This window comes from Panthera tigris, chromosome A3 (assembly GCF_018350195.1).
Source record: "Panthera tigris isolate Pti1 chromosome A3, P.tigris_Pti1_mat1.1, whole genome shotgun sequence".
Taxonomy (NCBI): Eukaryota; Metazoa; Chordata; class Mammalia; order Carnivora; family Felidae; genus Panthera; species Panthera tigris.
The window spans coordinates 39,201,322-39,217,305 of record NC_056662.1 but is presented as its reverse complement, the minus strand read 5'-3'; the positions used below and the strand labels follow the sequence as shown (position 1 = coordinate 39,217,305).

Sequence of the window (15,984 nt, the reverse complement as noted above, 5' to 3'; positions counted from 1 at the left end):
ACTTTTCTTTTAATTAAATTATACCCAGCTATTAAATTATCATCTATCCAATTGTGTCACTATCTCAATTTTTTAGACAGTTATGACATTCACAATTGATACACTAAAAAAAAAATCACTAAAGTAAGCTAAAACAATTATTCTAGACCATTAGTTCACAAAAATTACCAACAATGTTTTAAAACTTGGCATTTAACATAAAAGCCTCAGAATTGGACAACTTTCCCCGGACAAAATTCAAGTGAATAGTATAACAACTAAAGTTATGGACACATAGGACAAACCCATTTAGTTGGTAGTATCTATCTGTGCATAAGATTTGAAAAACATGCATCATTACCTTGTGACATTCGTAGAAAAAATCAGTTTTCTGATATTCTAACTAACCAGTATAATTCTGCTGCCATTTACTGAGTATGTGTCTACATACTAGGCACTATGTGAAGTGCTTTGTATATGTTATCTGTTGATTTTCACAACAGCCCTAGGAAGCAGTAATAGGAATAGATAGTAACAGGACTATCTCCATCTTACCAATGAACAAACTAAGGCTCAGAAAGGCTACATAATTTACTGAAGGTCTTTTGGTAAAGAAGTTACAGAGACACATTTAACATAATGATTGTTCTCAGGGTGCCTGGGTGGCTCAGTCAGTTAAGCATCAGACACAGTTTTATCAGCTTGAGCCACAGAGCCTGCTTGGGATCCTCTCTCTCTCTCCCTCTCTCTGCCCCTCCCCCACTCATGCTGTCTTTGTCTCTCTCAAAATAAATAAATTTAAAAAATAAAATAAGAAATAAAATAATGATTTCTCTGACTCCAAGCCCTCCATGATTAACCACCATGTAAATATAGGGGCATGCTGGGGTAGGGACAGGAAGAACTAAAATAAACAAATCAATCTTCCTCATTTTCCACTTTAAAAAATCCTATTTATGGCGAACTGAATTCATCTTTGGCCAATCATAACCCATTAGACTTAGAGAATTAACTCCTTTTCATGACACAATTCACAAATGAGTAACAATTATATTGCCTATAAGATATTTTTCTAAGATTATAGTACAAGTAAAATTGTCTCTAATGATATACTGAACCATAAGTTAGATTAATGTATTCTACCCTGAGCTTTAGCAAGAACCACAACGCTTTGACCAATAGCCTTAATACAAAATTATACAAGGACACAGTCACAGTAAATAGATCATCCTATACTCTGCTATATACAAAAACCTGTGCATGAATCTCCATAGCAGCTCTATTGGTTATAGCAAAATGCTTCAGAGAACCTAGAGGTCCTACAATGGGTGGAAGGCTCAACAAACTGGTATAACCATGTAAGGGACCACTACTCCGAAATAAAAAGGAATGAACTACTGACACATGCAACAATCTGAATGGACCTCAAGGGCTTTGTATTTAGTGAAAACCATCAATCTCAAAAGGTTACATGCTGTATGATTCCATTGATATAATATTCTTAAAATGACAAAAGTAAAGGAATGAATAATGAGAGTGGAGAGTGGGAAGGGGAGGGCAAAGAGGTGGATACTATAAAATAGGAAGTTCTTTCAAGATAATCAAACAGTTCTGTATCTTGATTATAGTAATGGTTACATGAATCTATAAATGGGATAAGACTGCAGGGAACTATACACACACACATGAATGCAGGTAAAAAAAAAATAGGTGAAAACTGAATAAGGTCTACAGTCTAGTTATAATATACCAATGTCAATTTCCTGGTTTTGATATTGTACTACAGCTATATCATGTCACCATCGGGGGAGGCTTACACAGGTGAAGGTGAAGGGTACACAGGTCTCTGTGTACTTTTTTTTTTTAAGTTTATTTATTTATTTTCCGAGTGAGAGACAGAAGGAGAGAGAAAGAGAGAAAGAGAGAGAGAGAGAGAGAAAGCAAGCAGATAAGGGGCAGAAAGAGGAAGACAAAGAGAATCCCAAGCAGGCTCTGCACCACCATTGAGAACCCAATGCAGGGCTCAACCTCATCGTGAACAGCGAGATCATGACCTGCGCCAATGTCAGATGCTTAACCGACTGAGCCACCCAGGTGTTCCCACTCTTTGTACTCTCTTTGCAATTTCCTATAATTATCTCAACATAAAAAGTTTAAACAAAAAATGACCCTGGGTATGAGAATCTGAATTTGAACCTGGGTCTGCCTCACTCTTAAACTTGTGCTACTGCCCTGTATGCCTTACTGCCTACAAAATTTGTTCTGTTAAAATATACCAAATATGCATTAATTCCTACAGAGAAGAATAAAATACATAGGAGGCATAGGAGGCTCATCCTGGGTCACATTTAAAGAAATCTAAGGAAGTTCAAGGAGTACTTTATTAGGAAAAAGTTTAAATATCAAATCATTTCATTCACGGCAAATAATCCCTGGTGTTCCAACGAACTAATATAACATGAACGTGGGAAGAGAACCTTTAGAAGTTTGATAGGAAGTGATGTCTGGGCTGCTTTGGCACCCTGACTGGGGGGGTGGGGGGAAGGGGGCACTGCCTCTCATTCCCCTCTCACTAGAGGCAGCTCTGAAGTCTCCTGCCATGTTGCCTTGTTCACTTGAAAGAATAAAATGCTGTTCCTCTCTTTACACACCAGGCAAACAAACTGCACAGCAGAAAGCTGTAAATAGATTCATTACACTGTACATTTGGCATCTCTTTTCCATACACCCAGGAACTTCCTAATGAGTTTGTCTTTGTGAGATGCAGAACATGGCCAAATTATAATATAATCTCAGCCAGAGAGGTGAGCTAAAGGTGCCAAATGTTTTTTGGGAGTGAGTGAAAGTTACTGCCTCCCTTCATATTAATTCATCAAACCCTTGTACACAGCTATGTGGCAGCTATGAAAAAATTATGCATACAGGGAAGGACAAGAATCAAAATAGTGATACGATGTTCTTTTTCTATTAGTGATGTTTTCCTGTTTAGCACCATTTTATTCTATTTCAGTAAAAATTATCCCATAATTATTTTTTAATGTCTATTTATTTTTTAGAGAGAACATGTGCTAGAGTAGGGGAGGGGCAGAGCCAGACAGAGGTTCTGAAGTGAGCTCTGCACTGACAACAGAGAGCCCGATGAGGGGCTCAATCCCATGAGCTATGAAATCATGACCTGAGCCAAAGTTGGACACTTAACTGACTGGGCCACCCAGGCGCCCCACCCCATAATTATTTTTATTAATTGATCAAATAATTCATTTTTAAAATCAGAGCCAAATTGTTTCACTACATCAAGTCCTCAATGCTGAATGTGCAATTGCTCAGAGGTGCTTTGTAGCATATGGTTCAATTGCACGTAGTTCAATTTAACACATATACAGTATCAAGTATTAAGAACATAATGGCATGACATCACTTTGGAGGGTGACACAAAAAAATGAAAAGACACCATTCTATAGTCTCAAGGGGGAGCTACACATGTACACAATTAACAAAACCCAAGAAAAACCATAATTGTTGCTATTATTAAGTGTGCCAACGTGGCAAATCCAATGTTATGTTAATAACAAGAAAGAGAAACTCAAGAGTTATTTTCAGGTATTTAAGAAGAAAATACATGTCACTAGTTGTACTCCACAGAACAGAACTAGGATTAACAGCTAGAAATTACAAGAATATACAGGAAGGTTGGTGTTATATATACATAAAAGCTTTTAAATTTTTTTGAATTAAAGCTTACATATTTATAGGATTTAGAGCATAATAAATCATTAATGACTTAATAGCTACAATAATATCTGATTAAACTTCTGTACTGGAAAGGAGTTCATGGGATTCTTTCTAAGGGCATGTCTTCCCCAGAGGCCCCATAGATCAGAGAAAAGCATCTTGATACCCAGGGCTACAAATGAACAGTCCACAGAGACTAGATATAAGGGAGACTTGTAGCCTATGAGGTGGCATGAAGATGTAATTCTATCCAAAATAAGTGATTCATATTGAGTGGTGATTAAATGACCAAGGCTGATCCCCTCTCATGAAGGTTTTGCATTTTAGAGATGCAGCAGAGGAGAAAGGAATCACAGGGGAATCAGAAGAGGAGAAAAAGAAAAAACAGCTCTGACTATGGCAAAGCAAATTACAGTACAAAGCAACCGACAGCCAATTCTGAGGGAATAACAAGCTGACTAGACTTCCAGACTTCCTGCTATAAGTCTATCTATCTCCTAAACAACATTCCAGATCTCTGTGAGGTCCTTCTGTTCACCCACCAAAGCATGTTCCTACTATCCTGTGTGAATTTACTCATCACCAGAGGAAACTTCAAGACAATGTTGAACTTCACATGAACCCTGTACTCCTGGAAAACAGAGACTGCCAAAAAATTACCCCTCACCCTTTTGTGTTCGAGGAAACAGCTTACCAGCACAGAAATATGCTCCCCGTGTGACTGAGATAAAACTCATGGATGATCCCTTGTAACCTATGACAAGACCAAGACACATCTTCCAAATTCCCATTCTTTCACTCATAAATGATTAGCTGAACTGTTTGTCCATATTGACCATTCTGATTGGTCAACAGCTCTTAACTGGAGTTGACCAAACTTTAGTAAGGCTTTTCTCCTTCTTTCAAGTCCCTGGACTTTGACCCATCCTTGAGCAATGGAAGGTGAACAATCCTTCCTGAATGACCCCTCCCAAGAATCAGCGGACCTCAGGGGAAGATTATTCCCTGATCAACTGTCCAATCATGCCATCCATTCATCCCAGTCCCCCACACCCAATTCTTTTTAGCCTGTTTACTCCTCCTTATAAAAGAAAAGCCCCTTTCTGATTGATCTTTGAGATACTTACAGATCTTGTGGTCAAAGTGGTTCTTCCTACTGCAATATTCTTTCTCCTCCTATTACAATAGTACTCTTCCCCTTACTGTAATAATCTTTCTGAACAAAGTCTCTCCTTACCTAAGTCCAAATTTATTTTTATTTGGCATTTTCAAGCCAAAGATAGGCTGAAAAAAGCCTACCTTTACAAAACACAAATTAAAATCATTAAATACCCTTTTATTATTGACATTTATTTTTATAGAATCACAACTACTATGTATTTGACATATAGTCACATAATAAAATATATAGGAGATACCACCATAAATAAGTTAATTTCCCCTATTTTCAAACATAAAAATTACTTGATTATTGAAATAATTAGAATAAAGCATTTCATAGCAAACATGAGCAACCAAACAACTGTGATTTGGAAACTGCAGAAACAATTACTTTCTAGATTACTTTTTTTGGTGTAGTTCAATCATCTCTTTACAACCTATTCAAAAGAAGGAAAAAGCTTGATGAATTTGTTTTTATGTTGGCAAATTATTAACCCAAGTGTGAAACCAGCAACAATAGAGCTGGTAAAGTTCTTTCTGAGGAACTTTCTGCAATAATCTATCACTTTTCCAATGATCTAGTACCCTAGTCTCAACTTAGCATGGATACCATGAGTTAGCAAATTAACTGCAGCACATACGTAAAATAAATCATCAGTGTTTTTAATCCAGAAGGGAAGTACATAAGATATTTCTATACCAGGAAGGACATCTTTTCCTAAAATACCTACATTCCTGTTTATGAAAAATAATTTAAAATAATACTTGTATAATACATCACAAAAAAATCAAGTACTCACCCGCATTGACTATAGCATCTACCTCTAGCAATGTGATGTCACCTCTATAGAGAGAAACTTTTTCACTCAAACTTTTCTTCACCTGTGATGTTTCCTGAGTATTTTCTTCTGTAATAAAAAAAAAGAATATATATATATACATATATATATATATATATATATATATCAATAGTATAGTCTTAATTTATTTAAGGACAATTTTGATAAAATAGCCAATATGGGTCACAATCTGATATACAAGACAAGTGGAAATAAATGTGTAAGTACCAGGGGTGTGGCTTATTCTCTATTTATTATGTATTCCTCAATACAAATGCAGTACATCACGTATATAATAGGCAGTCAATAAATTTAGACATGTTATATTGGTCAAAAAAGCTCAATGTTTCTTATTATTATGAAAATACCAATTTTAAAATAAAATTATGAACGATCAAGTTTCATAAGAAGATAAGAAAAAGATGTACAACTATGGCTATGGGGGCCCAAAGACAATTTAAGTGGCTTGTAACCTATCATCTCTAATCTCCTAAATACTTCAAAATTGCATGCTCATTTAAGAGTACCATAGTGAACTGATAGCATTATCTTCTCCCTTGAAAGATTTGCCAAGACAAAAATAAATTTTCACAGTGAATGAGCTTCTTTCTATTTTGTTGTAGTTACCAAGTCATCCTTGAAAAAAATATTCACCCAGAACAAAAACATGTTGATTCCACTCTTTGCTACTTGTAAGTAACAAATGCCCCTCAAAATGGGAAGGATCAAAAATACTTGAATGGGTCAAACTGCTTTTCTTATCAAATTGTATTAACCTTTCACTCTAGAGGGCGCTGCTAGATTTAAAAGAGAAAAGCTCTGTCCTGCACACAACAGCCAGCAAACTGGTAAGTTGAAAACAAGCCAAAACATTACATTCTACAACTTGACCTACTTTTAAATCTTTTATGATAATACTATAATTTGAGATTCATTCATTCTTAACAAGTGATGTTAATACAGTACACAGAGGTTTACAAAATCAATGATTTAAAAAACATCATATTACTATACATAGAAAGCTTTTTAATATACCTCTACGAAAGGTGATTTATAAACTCAAACTTTTTAAAGTGTTTATGATCTGTGCAAATCTTTCAAGGGAGAAGATAATGCTATCAGTTCACTATGACACTCTTAAATGAGCATGCAATTTTGAAGTATTTAGGAGATTAGAGATGATAGGTTACAAGTCACTTAAACTGTCTTTGGACCCCCATAGCCATAGAAAAAAATTGGCCAAGAGTAAGGATATGATCCTGGGCCACAAAAGTGATCTTTTCTCTCTTTCTGTCTCCAAGGCATCCCCTTCTTTGTAATCACTGCTCTCCTTAAAGGATTCTAATCAAAATATTCATTAGTGTTGACAATGGTAGTAGTAATAATAATAAGGAGGAGGAGGAGAAAATGGGAAAATTGTATGTGAAAAGAGCAGAGAAAGGCATTAGAGGACCTCAAAATAAAACAATAATAAAAAAATAAAACCACCTCGAGGACTTCTCCAGTACCGTCTGTCCTTGTCAGGTAATGGCTAAAAGCACACACTTTACTACCAGACTGTCTCTGTTCAAATTTTGATCTACCAGTTAACAACTGGGTGATATTGGAAAGGTTATTTATTTTCTCTATGCTTCAGTCTGTAAATTACTGGCTCCTTCACAATAATGAGTTCATAATACTTAGAATAATACTTGTTCCACAGTAAGCTCTCAACACTACCTTTTTTTTAACAAAGGATTTACAAAGATGACAAGTTATGTCAACATCTGTATTCAGCAAAACACAGTAGTTAAGAAATATTTTCAAACAGTATTATTTTGAAAAATGTATCATTACATTTATTATTATTGTTGTTGTTGTTGTTGTTATTCCCATCAGTGAAAGAATTTTGTTTGTGCTCTTGCCAGGCCAATGCCTGGCCCACTGACAAAGACTTTGAGCCAGAACACCTTGAGTTCCACACCCAATCAGTTTCTAGTCTTACTACTTTTACCAAATTATAAAGTCCTAATTCCCAGTTAAAGATTATTGAATGACAATAAATATTTGGTGGTTTGTCAAAAAAAAAAGTATACGTATTTGGACTGTTGTAAACCTGAAATTATAAACACTTCTCACTGATGAGTTTCAGAACTCCATCAGGCATTAAGCTGATAAGCATATCACAAATGAAAGCATAAAGTTTGACTTTCCAACTTGGGATACAAAGTAGATAGATTTCTAATCCTTCCTAAAGTTGCATTTAGTTCTAAAAGCTACTTCTTCATTTGTTCATGAAGCATTATGTATGTAAAATTGTATTTGTAATAATGTGACTTTTTAACATATGTGACAATAAATCATGTATTTCTTTCTCCAAATATAAAGAAATTATCAAAGAATGGTATTGGAAAGACTTAAAGTTCAAGCATTTATACCACATTTCAGTTTTCTTAAAAGAAATCCTCATCTCTCATCTGCAAATTTTAAAATTGTGACATTTTGAGTCTAAAGGTTCAAGCAAATTCAACATATCAAATAAATATACTGCTGTGACATGTTATTCAAATAAGTTACTCAAAATGGTCTTATTAGAATCATCAGCATCATGAATAAGTATAAGCATCCTTCTTCCTCATAGCCAGACTTATACTTGCTGCCCAATGTCTCACACGGTATATAAAAAAGGCATAAATTTACTCAAGAGCTATAATTTGAGAGTATTAATAAGTATCTGTATTTCCTTTAGCAATAAGCCAAAACCAGACCTCATACTTTTGACCACCAACTACTCTCTGTAAATGCAGCAATGTACATTACCACCAGAAAATAATTTCTTTTATTTGAATGGCAATGCATTGCCTTCCTTTTCACACAACTGTGTTTGATCAGCTCTTCCAATGTATCTTTTCCTACATCCTGAGTTTTCGGCAATAAGACAGAAAACTGTCAAGCATTGCTACCTCATGGACGTTATATATGTACACAAAAACTAATTCACATTTTGCACATAATTGGCTTTATCCAACTACATGTTGAAATATCTGTCAATGTACACATATGACAGTAATTGTTCTTCCAGATTGCATACTATTTATATTATAAAACATATAAACAAACAACAGCAAAAAAGACAGTAATTAAAGTAGTAAAAACAGATTTTTATTCTGGAAAATACTGCAACTGGGAAAAAAAGATCTCAGTACAGAATGGGGCTCAATTCCCAATACAGCAAGGACAAGCAGGGATTTGCAGCCATGAGCAGAGTGGGAATCAATGGAAGGAAAATCACTAAGAAGAAAAATTAGAGGCAGGGGGAGATTCTGATTGAACAGACTTAGGCTTCTTGCTAAAGGCAGGCTAGGGTGATCAGACATCACTTGGGGTATGGAAGGGGATGTGGAATTTGATCAATATTGAGGGTGGAGTATTCTCTCTAAACTGATTTAGCAGAATGCTAACTAAAACTGGAATATGTAGGTCTTGCAAAGACATGGAAACTATTTTTAGGCAGACATATTCAACATGAAACAAAGCTCGTCATCATCTCAAGTTATTTCCCAGTTAATTATTTTTACAGTACATGAATGTTAGGAAAGCAGCACAAAAGCAAAAACCTAAAAAAGTTAAATAAATGGATTTTTCTTTTACTGCTATGTTTCAAATACAAGGTTGTCATGAATATCCGGCATTAATTTTTCCTGCATTTTTACTTATATATTTGGTCTTGGGTTGAATTTAAAATTTTTATAATCTTAAACATCCAGATATAATACAACGTTATTTGTTGTACCCAAGTACAGCAAAATGTATGCTCTTATCATATTACTAATAACTCAGAAGATAGTTATTTTTATTAAGCCAAAAATATTAACTGAATATTATTTACCAAAAATTTACTCAAGTCATATAAAGTTGAAAAGCAAAGTATTTGGATTAGTTTCTGTTTCTGAGAGTTTTAGGAATATTTTTATAAGCTCTCATTTACCTTTCAGACAATTTTAATAGAGTTCCTTTATGGGATTTTATGGATTAATGTGGTAATACAATCCAAAAGTAGAAAAATATCACATATACATAATATACATACAAATATATACATACATAAAAACAGATATAAAGATCTTGTGGCTTTCATTCTAAAATTTTAGCCATAAGTCAGGTAAACACAGTAATACACTCTGATCTATGCTCCCCTTGATATTTTTATCTAAACTTTGTTTCTGGCAGAAGGAAAAAATCAAGGCAACCTGTTCAATATGAGGGGTAATGCTTTTTAACCAACATTTGTGGAGGAGACTTTCAAGAATTTTCATTTTCCCTGATATATAATCATATAGAGGGGCGCCTGGGTGGCTCAGTCGGTTAAGCGTCCGACTTCGGCTCAGGTCATGATTTCACAGTTTGTGAGTTAGAGCCCCGTGTCGGGCTCTGTGCTGACAGCTCAGAGCCTGGAGCCTTTTTCAGATTCTGTGTCTCCCTATCTCTCTGACCCTCCCCCCGTTCATGCTCTGTCTCTCTCTGTCTCAAAAATAAATAAACGTTAAAAAAAATTATAATCGTATAGAGGCTATAGATGGAAATTTTATTTTTTTTATTTTTTAATATATTAAATTCATTGTCAAATTGGTTTCCATACAACACCCTGTGCCCATCCCAAAAGATGCCCTCTTCAATACCCTATAGATGGAAATTTTAGGTGACAAACTGAGGAGACATCAAGCAGTTGTCTGGATGTCTCCAAAGTTTATCTGAGTAATAAAGCATCTGGTCTGTTTCCAATTATCTTTTCTTCCTTTTCTGCCATGAGTAGTTGCTTTCAGGAGTCCCTGAGTCCCTTGAGAGCCCCTGATGAGCAGTAGGGAGCCTAAAGTCCAAATGACTATAGGGAGTTGAGAAGCTTCAGTGGGAAGGGAAAAGAGGGATGTTGAAGGTAGAAATACGAAAAGGTACACATCAAGAAATTCAAGGGAGTTGAAAAGAAGATCAACAACTATAAGGGGAGGAAGGAGGATCAGAAGCAATGGGAAGAGAGAGATCTTAGAGGAGCCAGTTTTGGAGATCTTAAGTTTTCCAAAAGAAGCCAATGAAGTTCCAAATTATCCTTAGTAAAGTCATGCCAGCAAGAAAGAAAGTAGGCAGAGATAGCATAGCATATAATCAGCAAAACCTCAAGAAGGGCATTTCAGTGGACTCAGAAGTTCCCAAGGGAGAAGCAGGATTAAATACAGAAAACAGGCCTACACAGAGCCAGGAGAATCCTTCGCAGCCCAGGGGTAAATTGCCACTGAAAACAAAAAGCCAAGAAGAAAGACTTCTAGCCCAAGAAGTACCTTTCAAACAAAGAAGCCTGGGCCTCTAACCCAGCTTCAGAGAGTATACTTAGAATCCTAAGATTAATGGCTGTCATCTAGGGCATTGGCTCAGGAGTTAGCCTCACTAATAGATCCCCAATCAGTCAGGAGTGAAGACAAAAGGCTTCAAAAATCAGATAAAGAAGACAATCAGACATCCAGGGTAGGGAATACTCTCCAAATTGACTTAGCAAGATTCTTGCTAACACTGAGCTATGCAGGTCTACCAAGAATGGATCCTAGTCAATAAAAGGGCTTAGAGGAACCAAACTAAAGTTTGGTTAAATAGAATGTCTTTGTTAATATCATGTAACATTCAAAAGTGGTATTTGAAAAAAAAATTGTCCCTTCTACTTCCTACTCTGAGGAATAGTAACAAATAATATTTGTTATTAACCTTCAATTGGTTTTATTATCATTTGTTTGTAATATTTTGTCCAAAAAAAAACTGTGAAAGACTTTGATATGGAGGAGAAAGTATAATAGTGGGTATCCCATCTAGTTTACCCATCGGCATAATGTCTTTCATTGTCTTTGAGCTATTATACAATTCTGTAAGTTATAGAAAGCAGATAAAAATGCAAATGATTCTTGTCCATGGAAACACAAATAAATTGTTCCCTTGAATGCAACTGATATTGTCCTGTGGTCAATTTGCATTTATTTGCAAATTCCTTTCAGAGTTCCTTACTACCTATATATGTGATCCCTTTAAATTCTCTTCTGAACCAGAGTTAAATAAAATTGCTCATAAGTGTTTATTTTATATCTATTTGAATCATAATCTCATCTTTACAAAAACATTTCTAATGGACATTTTTATTTAGTTCTAGTTTATTTAATTCTTATATAACATTTACTAGGCACCAGATGCTGTTCTAATGTTTATAAATATTAGCTCCTAGCATCCTAACAAATCTATGTACTATATATTTCTAATATTCCCTCTGTGTAGATAAGGAAGCTAAAGCATATAGAAAGGAGGTGGTTTGACCAAGTACATACCGCTGGTAAGTACAAACCTGGGATTTGAACTCAGGCAGCCCATGCTCTTACCCAATATGCTATGCAAGCTCTCATTTACCTATTTTTTATTTCAAAGAGTCCAATTCTGAATTAGGTGCCTGTTGTTTAAGTCTCTTCTCTATTACAAACATAGGAATTCCCCCCTCAAAGCATTATTTGCTTTTGTCCTAGGAAAAAAATGTAATTGGTTTATCAATGTCGTTACAATACCTTAAAAATAATACAAAGACCTTGGTTGTTTCCTGCTACTATTTGACAATGGTTCATAACATACAACACACCAGGGATTAGAGGACTACATAGTAAAATCAAATTTGCTGATATTAATCATGTATCTTCTATTTATATTTTCTCTTATTTGTTTATGCAAGATCATCAAACTTGCGGATTATTTATCCCAACACATACTCTATTTGCACTAGAACTCTGTTTACTATTTACATTTATGACTTAATTCTGAATTCTGGCATTTATGTTACAATTTCACCTCTTTTCTTAGGCATCAATTAAACCACTTTAAAGACATTGATCCCTTTTATGAGGTAGGAATATAATGCAATGCTATAGCAACAACAACAAAAACAAATTTAATCAAATTCTTTATTAACTCACTAATGACATTAAGATACATTAGGAGAAGCAAACTTTGTTAACTGAATCTTCATTAAGATTAACTGACCAATATTACCCTATTTTAAAAGCATAACTTTTAAGACTATAACTGATAACAAAATAGAATTTTCATAAAAATCATAATTATATTTTACATTTCAAACTTTTAAAATATATTGAGTAAAACTGTCTCATCACATTTGCTTGGAACTGCCACACTACCTAAAGGCCACTTGATAAACAGCTAAGGGACCACCACTGGGTCCCCTGACCATGTTTGGAAAACAAAGATGCAGGAGGATAGTCATCTGAAGTGCCTAAGAATAGTCCAAATTCTTAAGTTCCCTCATACTAAGTGTTCTAGCAACCATGGGCATGATACAGAAAAGCCACCAAGAGCACCAATTGGCTGAGTGTTTCCCGCAACAAGGGGCCTCTTGCCAGTGTACCTCTTCAATTCTGAGGATGCCAGAAAAATCAGTAAGACCATGCTACAAAATTTAAAAGTAAAGATCAAGCAAATATCTATAGAAATTAATGTTTACATTAAATTAAATTTATAATCAAGACGATCAGAAAAATATTGGGTTCATTAAGAGGCTTTAAGGAACACAGCCTCAGACCTCAAGGAACCCCAGAGATGCAGGCTGTGTTCCTGAGATTATATATTAAAACCAGCTAGCCTATTGATCTGCGACACCTGTATCTCCTATGATCATGCCTGCCTAATAATCATGATGCCATATCCCAGATTCCTGCCTGTTTTTCCCTTCCAATTTAATAGCTCACTTCTTTAATTGGCCTGAGACTCAATCCCCCTGCCTTTCTTCCTAGCTTCAACTTCCACAGAGGTTCCACGGATGAAAATCTCAACAACAGATTCTTTTTTTTTTTTTTTTTTCTTCAGCCCTGGACTCCAAACTAAACCTGTCAGGAAAAGGAAACCTTCAAATAAAGTGCTCCTCTTTGAGTGAGACCTCCCCTGATTAGGGAGGCAGGCATTCCAGACATGATAACCATGCTAAGTAATGCAGGAAATACAAAGTCCAGCCGAGATATGAACTCCACATTCTAGCAGAATGATAATAAAGCATACAAACAACTTCAATACAAGGAAGATTATTATCAATGCCATAACAAAGACTCAAAGTGCTTTGAGTTTCAGACAGAGAAATAACATTCAGTGAAGTTTTATAAAAGTGGAATTTCCAAGCTGAGTTTTAAAGGATCAGTAAGAATACCAGCTGGCTGTAGAATGGGATAAGGATGACAAAATCGAAGGGCATTCCTAAGTCATAGGGGCAGAGAATATAAGTATTGAGGAAAATAAGTATTCATCCAGAATGAAAATATGGAGAACACCACAAACTGAGAAGCAGTGGCAGATGAGACGAACTCTTCAGGTTTGGACCAAAAGCAGAAGTCCTTTGGATAGTGGCTGTTTCAGATCCCTTAGTCACAAATTGGCAGGCTTATTTTATTCAGCTAAAAGAGCATCACTATTGTTTTTGCCATTGAAAAAGGCATTTTAAATTTTTAATTAAATTTTAGCATTCAAAATCACATTTCACACTAAATGTGAGATTTCACATCAAAACGTAGATTTCCTACTTTTTTGAAAAATCAAGAGACCTGGAAATACTGAATCCACATCCTCACCTGATGTGTGAGTAGAGGCTATGTACCCTTTGGATAGGCATCTTTCACTTTCCAATTTATGACAGAGCATATTTGTTTATGTGCAAACTAGGCTAACCTCACTCAGTTAACTGCCTGTCTCCCACAGACATCTGGATGTTAGATTCAAAGGATTAATGACTACAGCCAGGTATCTATCAGAAATCTATTAGAAACAGAAAATAGTTACTAAAGTGGCATGAAATAAACACGAAGCAAGTTTCCATCAAATCAGAATAAATGCTTGTGTGTCAAACAATAAAACTATAATCAAAACTAATATGTATTGGGATCTACTCTGTGGTAAAAATTCAGTAACTCAGGAGCACAAAATTAAAACAAGAAAACTATTACTCTCCTTAATTGATTGTTTACTTGTAAATAAAGAGCATTAATGAAAAAAAAAATTCAGTAACTAAGAATGGCCAAAAATACTTCCAAAGAATCCCATTTCTCTGTATTTATTCCCTTATATAGGACTCTTCCACAATGACTCTGGACTTTTCCATGTAATTGCCTTTGACCAATGAATGGGACATCAACAAACATGACCCAAGCAGAGGCTTAATGAGTGCTTGCACATTAATGTTCGTCTTCTCTAGCTATGTCAAGCCTACTATGTGACAAATTCTAGGCTAGCCTATTGCAGAATAAGACGTAACTTAGAACAGAGACAAGCCATCTCACATGAGGTTCCCTAGGGCAACCAGCCTGACAAATGCCAGCCAGATATGTGAGACCATCCAGGACCACCTAGCCACAGCCAACCCACCTGTGAACTATAGAACCTCCTGGCTAACCAGAAAATGAAGAGCAATAATAAAAAGAATGTTGTTTGAAGCCACTAAATTTTGGAAGAGTTTGTTGCACAGCAAAGCTAACTGAAGGAAGGAAGAAGGAATGGGAGGGGCTTCAAAGCAGAGGCTTTGAAGAAGACTGAAGTTCAAACAAAATTGAAGTTGCAGGGGACACCTGGGTGGCTCAGTCAGCTGGGAGTCCAACTTCAGCTCAGGTCATGATCTCATGGTTCACAGGTTTGAGCCCTACATCAGGCTCCATGCTGACAGTGCTGAGCCTACTTGGGATTCTCTCTCTCCTTCTCTCTCTGCCCATCCGCCACCTGTGCTTTTTTTTCTCTCTCTCTCAAATAAAACTTAAAACTTTTTAAATATAAATAAAACTTTTAAAAAATGAAGTTTCAAACTTCCAGCATAACACCTACTATGACTTATTCTAGGAGAGAAGGTCTTTTAATCTAACATCTGCAACACCTTAAAGAACCGTAAGATTTAAGAATGAATGGATATGCCAGAATAGAGAGGAATGTATGTGGACAAGAGGGGGTGGAGTGCTCAGCATCATATCTTTAAATAAGAACAATAGATCAATCTGTATACATCCTAACTCTACCCTATTTACTAAAGTGGTATGTTCACAATTTTACCCATCTATTTTGTATGGCCTGTTTCTCTATATTAACACTGAACCATGATAACCACTCCACTAAGGTAATCTAAAGAAACTGAGGCACATGGAGATTAAGCAACTAACTTTCGAAAATGTCCTACAACTGACAGTTGAGATGTGAAACCTTGAAATGTGGTTCTAGAACCTATGTGCTTAAC

The 15,984-nt window shown here is 35.6% G+C and overlaps 1 protein-coding gene across 1 annotated transcript in view; it reads right to left on the bottom strand.

Moving 5' to 3' along the window:
• The window catches only part of MACROD2 (mono-ADP ribosylhydrolase 2), a 2,018,887-nt gene that overhangs the window by 1,942,376 nt on the left and 60,527 nt on the right, over positions 1-15,984 (bottom strand). The window contains exon 3 of the mRNA XM_042980930.1: positions 5,673-5,780. Coding sequence (XP_042836864.1) covers positions 5,673-5,780 — 108 coding nt within the window. The remainder of the gene's footprint in view (positions 1-5,672; positions 5,781-15,984) is intronic.